Genomic DNA, 5000 nt, shown 5'->3' with positions numbered 1-5000 from the left:
TGGATGTCATCAGTCTGTCTGGTGGGTGTGGGAGATCCATCTGGCGTTTCCTTGGAAGAGTCCTGGCTGTGTGAAGAAGGGTGATGTCCTTCATGTCCTTGATGGCTGCTCTGTTCGTCCGGGGTTGTGGTTCGTCCACCTGGCGTTCCAAGAAGGATGAGGGTGTGTGTGTGTATGTGTGTGAGGGGGGGGGGGGAGGAGGTGCGGGGGGGGGGGCTAGGGGGGGTCTGGTTGTATATAGAAGGATGAGGTCCTGATAACCATTGGGTGTGCTATTTCGTGCACAGTGTGTGCATCGCGTTTTTTGGGTGATTATGCTTGAAGTTTTACCTGAGGACAACCCTTTTGTTGCCGTGGGTTCTTTTTCAGTGCGTCAAGTGCTCCCAGCCTGATACCGCATAGCGGCTTGCGATACACGTGAAGAGAAACACAAGAAAAAAAGAGATGAGAGATAGTAAGTAAGCTTTGATCAAGGGAAATATGGCATACAGAATACAACTTGAACAACACTTATTCACATGACTTCAACATTACAAATTCAAGTCAAAGACCGAAAGCTGTGAGGCGTTCACCAGCTTCAAATAATTATGTGGTAGTCTTTGTGAAGGATCCAAAAGAGAAGTGCCAATGCAGCCTGCGTGAGGGTCTGGATTAGATTCCATCTCTCGCCCTTCTCTCTCAAGTTTGACTGGAAAGAAAATCAAACTGAGCGTCTAGTCATTCGAATGAGACGATAAATAAATCGAGATCCCGTGTGCAGCAAGCACTTGACGCACTGAAAAAGAACCCACGGCAACAAAAGGGTTGTCCTCAGGTAAAACTTATGTAGAAGAAATCCACTCTGATAGGCACACACGTATATGTATACATGCACTCGAGGCCTAACTAAGCACGTTGGGCTTTGCTCTGGTCAGGCATGTGCTTGGCAGATGTGGAGTGGCGGCGTATATGAATGTGTCCGAAGCGCAGTGACGGACTCCTTCAGAGAAACTGAAACTGAAAGTGAGAGAATCGTGAGAAACTGTGGGTTAAAAAACATTCCCATATTTTAGAAAAAACACGACGCGGACCAGAACTCAGCAACTAATAATAACCTTCAGTTTGTTCCACACCCACCCGAACTCAACCACTAATAACCTCCAGTTTGTCTCACACCCACCCGAACTCAACAAATTAATAACCTCCAGTTTGTCCCACACCCACCCGAACTCAACAACTAATAACCTCCAGTTTGTCCCACACCCACCAGAACTCAACAACTAATAACCTCCAGTTTGTCCCACACCCACCAGAACTCAACAACTAATAACCTCTACTTTGTTCCACACCCACCCGAACACAACAACTAATAATAACCTCCAGTTTGTTCCACACCCACCCCAACTCAACAACTAATAACCTCCAGTTTGTCCCACACTCACCCGAACTCAAAAAATGAATAACCTCCAGCTTGTCCCACACCCACCCCAACTCCACAACTAATAATAACCTCCTGTTTGTTCTACACCCACCCCAACTCAACAACTAATAATAACCTCCAGTTTGTTCCACACCCACCCCAACTCAACAACTACTAATAACCCAGTTTGTTCAACACCCACCCGAACTCAACAACTAATAACCTCCAGTTTGTTCCACACCCACCCCAACTCAACAACTAATAATAACCTCCAGCTGGATCCACACCCACCCCAACTCAACAACTAATAATAACCTCCTGTTTGTTCCACACCCACCCGAACTCAACAGCTAATAACCTCCAGCTTGATCCACACCCACCCCAACTCCACAACTAATAATAACCTCCTGTTTGTTCCACACCCACCCGAACTCAACAGCTAATAACCTCCAGCTTGATCCACACCCACCTCAACTCAACAACTAATAACCTCCAGTTTGTTCCACACCCACCCCAACTCAACAACTAATAACCTCCAGTTTGTTCCATACCTACCCCAACTCAAAAATTAATAATAACCTCCAGTTTGTTCCACACTCACCCCAACTCAACTACTAATAACATCCAGTTTGTTCCACACCCACCCCAACTCAACAACTTGTAATAACCTCCAGTTTGTTCCACACCCACCCCAACTCAACAACTAATAATAACGTCCAGTTTGTTCCACACCCACCCCAACTCGACAACTTGTAATAACCTCCAGTTTGTTCCACACCCACCCGAACTCAACAGCTAATAACCTCCAGCTTGATCCACACCCACCTGAACTCAACAACTAATAACCTTCAGTTTGTTCCATATCCACCCGAACTCAACAACTAATAATAACCTCCAGTTTGTTCCACACCCACCCGAACTCAACAACTAATAACCTCCAGTTTGTTCCATACCTACCCCAACTCAAAAACTAATAATAACCTCCAGTTTGTTCCACACCCACCCCAACTCAACACCTAATAACCTCCAGTTTGTTCCACACCCACCCCAACTCAACAACTTATAATAACCTCCAGTTTGTTCCACACCCACCCCAACTCAACAACTAATAATAACCTCCAGTTTGTTCCACACCCACCCGAACACAACAACTAATAATAACCTCCAGTTTGTTCCACACCCACCCGAACTCAACAACTAATAACCTCCAGCTTGTCCCACACCCACCCCAACTCCACAACTAATAATAACCTCCTGTTTGTTCCACACCCACCCGAACTCAACAGCTAATAACCTCCAGCTTGATCCACACCCACCTGAACTCAACAACTAATAACCTTCAGTTTGTTCCATATCCACCCGAACTCAACAACTAATAATAACCTCCAGTTTGTTCCACACCCACCCGAACTCAACAACTAATAACCTCCAGTTTGTTCCATACCTACCCCAACTCAAAAACTAATAATAACCTCCAGTTTGTTCCACACCCACCCCAACTCAACACCTAATAACCTCCAGTTTGTTCCACACCCACCCCAACTCAACAACTTATAATAACCTCCAGTTTGTTCCACACCCACCCCAACTCAACAACTAATAATAACCTCCAGTTTGTTCCACACCCACCCCAACTCAACAACTAATAATAACCTCCAGTTTGTTCCACACCCACCCCAACTCAACAACTACTAATAACCCAGTTTGTTCCACACCCACCCGAACTCAACAGCTAATAATAACCCAGTTTGTTCCACACCCACCCCAACTCAACAACTAATAATAACCCAGTTTGTTCCACACCCACCCGAACTCAACAAATGAATAACCTCCAGTTTGTTCCACACCCACACAGGTGGTCTCCTCACAGCCGTTGGTTCAACAAGATGTTTCGCCGCTGCGTAAATCCCAGCAGCCACAATCTCAGATTCCGGCACAACTACCACCATCACAACAACAACAACAACAGCAACTACATCTTCAACAACAACTACTACTACAACAACAACAACAACAACTCCAGCAACAACAGCAACAACCACAACCTTACGTGCAGCATCACATTCCGCCCCGGCAGCAGCAGCATCCGTCGTCGCATTACCGAGGGTTGCAGCAAGCATCTCTGCCGGAGCAGCAGCAGCAGCAGCAGCAGCAACAGCAACCTGAGCAGCAGTATCTTCCGCTGGGTGGACACAGAGCAGGGGAGGTAGGAATAGGGGGCGTGGTGTTTGTGTCAGTGTTTGTTCTGTGGTTTGTGGTTGTTGGTTTTTGGTTTTTTTTGGGGGCGGTGGTGGTGGTGGTGGTGGTGGTGTGTGTGTGTGTGTGTGTGTGTATCTGTCTGTCTGTCTGTTTATGGTTGTTGTTGTGGTGTGTGTGCGCGTGTGTGTGTGTTTGTGTGTGTGTATGCATATATAATTATGTGTGTGTGTGCGTGTGGTGGTGGTGTGGTGGTAGTGATGTGGTGGTGATGGATGTGGTGGTAGTGATGTGGTGGTGGTCGTCGTGGTGTGTGTGTGTGTGTGTGTGTGTGTGTGTGTGTGTACGTGTGGTGGTGGTGTGGTGGTGATTGATGTGGTGGTGGTCGATGTGTGTGTGTGGTGGATGTGGTGGTGGTCGCCGTCGTGGTATGTGTGTGTGTGTACGTGTGTGTGTGTTTGTGTACGTGTGGTGGTGGTATGGTGGTGATGGATGTTGTGGTAGTTATATGGTGGTGGTCGATTGTGTGTGTGTGTGTGTGTGTGTGTGTGTGTGTCCGTGTGGTGATGGATGTGATGGTGGTCACCGTCGTAGTGTGTGTGTGTATGTGTGTGTGATAAGATGATGCGAAGTTTGTTTTAGCATTTTGTAAATACTTGGGTGGCGGAATGATTTTTTTTTTTTTTTTTTTTTTTTTTTGATGTGTTATTGTTCAATGGTTGGTAGACTTCTTTTAAGGGTTTTTATCTTGTTTGGAGTTGGTTTGTTGTTTCTTCTTGTATTCTGGTTAGTGTTTGGTTTCATTAACCCCCTGTTCTTTTTTTTTATGTCGTGTATGTTTTTCTTTCTGTTTGTCTATCTTTGTTTCTTTCTGTCTTTCTTTCTTTCTGTCTTTCTGTCTTTGTTTCTTTCTGTCTTTCTGTCTTTTATGTGCTGTGGGTTTGGGTCTTGTTGTTTATTGTTACTCTTTTCAAGTCATGGTTTCTATTCCTTTTTCTGTCTACACCTTTCTTTGCTATCTTTTTTCCCCTTTATTTATATATACATATATATATATATATATATATATATATTTATTTATTTATTTATTTATTTATTTGATAATTCTTTTTCCATGAAAAAGATGTTTCTCTATACCTGTGCCCCCCCCCCCCCCCCCCCCCCCCATATTTTTTTTTTTTTTTAATACAGTTTGGGAGTGTTTTGTCCTTTGAATTGGATTATTCACATGTTATTTGCCAATTCATTTTTGGAAATTGGTAGAATCTGTGGGTGTGCGCCCCTTCCCCTTATGCGGCATATAATAATGCATGCCCAGTTTGCGCTTTTGTGTTTCAACCAATTGCTTCGAGGTACAGGAACTTCTAGAAAGACGCTCTATGACTCTTGTGTTTTATCTGGATTA

The 5000-nt window shown here is 44.8% G+C and overlaps 1 protein-coding gene across 1 annotated transcript in view; it reads left to right on the top strand.

The window, feature by feature from the left end:
• LOC143284671 (uncharacterized) overlaps positions 1 to 5000 on the top strand; it is a 64187-nt gene that overhangs the window by 19023 nt on the left and 40164 nt on the right. Inside the window, 1 exon segment of the mRNA XM_076591584.1 lies at positions 3255 to 3605. Coding sequence (XP_076447699.1) covers positions 3255 to 3605 — 351 coding nt within the window.

Source organism: Babylonia areolata, chromosome 8, assembly GCF_041734735.1.
Source record: "Babylonia areolata isolate BAREFJ2019XMU chromosome 8, ASM4173473v1, whole genome shotgun sequence".
Taxonomy (NCBI): domain Eukaryota; kingdom Metazoa; phylum Mollusca; class Gastropoda; order Neogastropoda; family Buccinidae; genus Babylonia; species Babylonia areolata.
The sequence above is the reverse complement of the archived record's forward strand: the minus strand, read 5'-3'. Positions and strand labels throughout refer to the sequence as shown.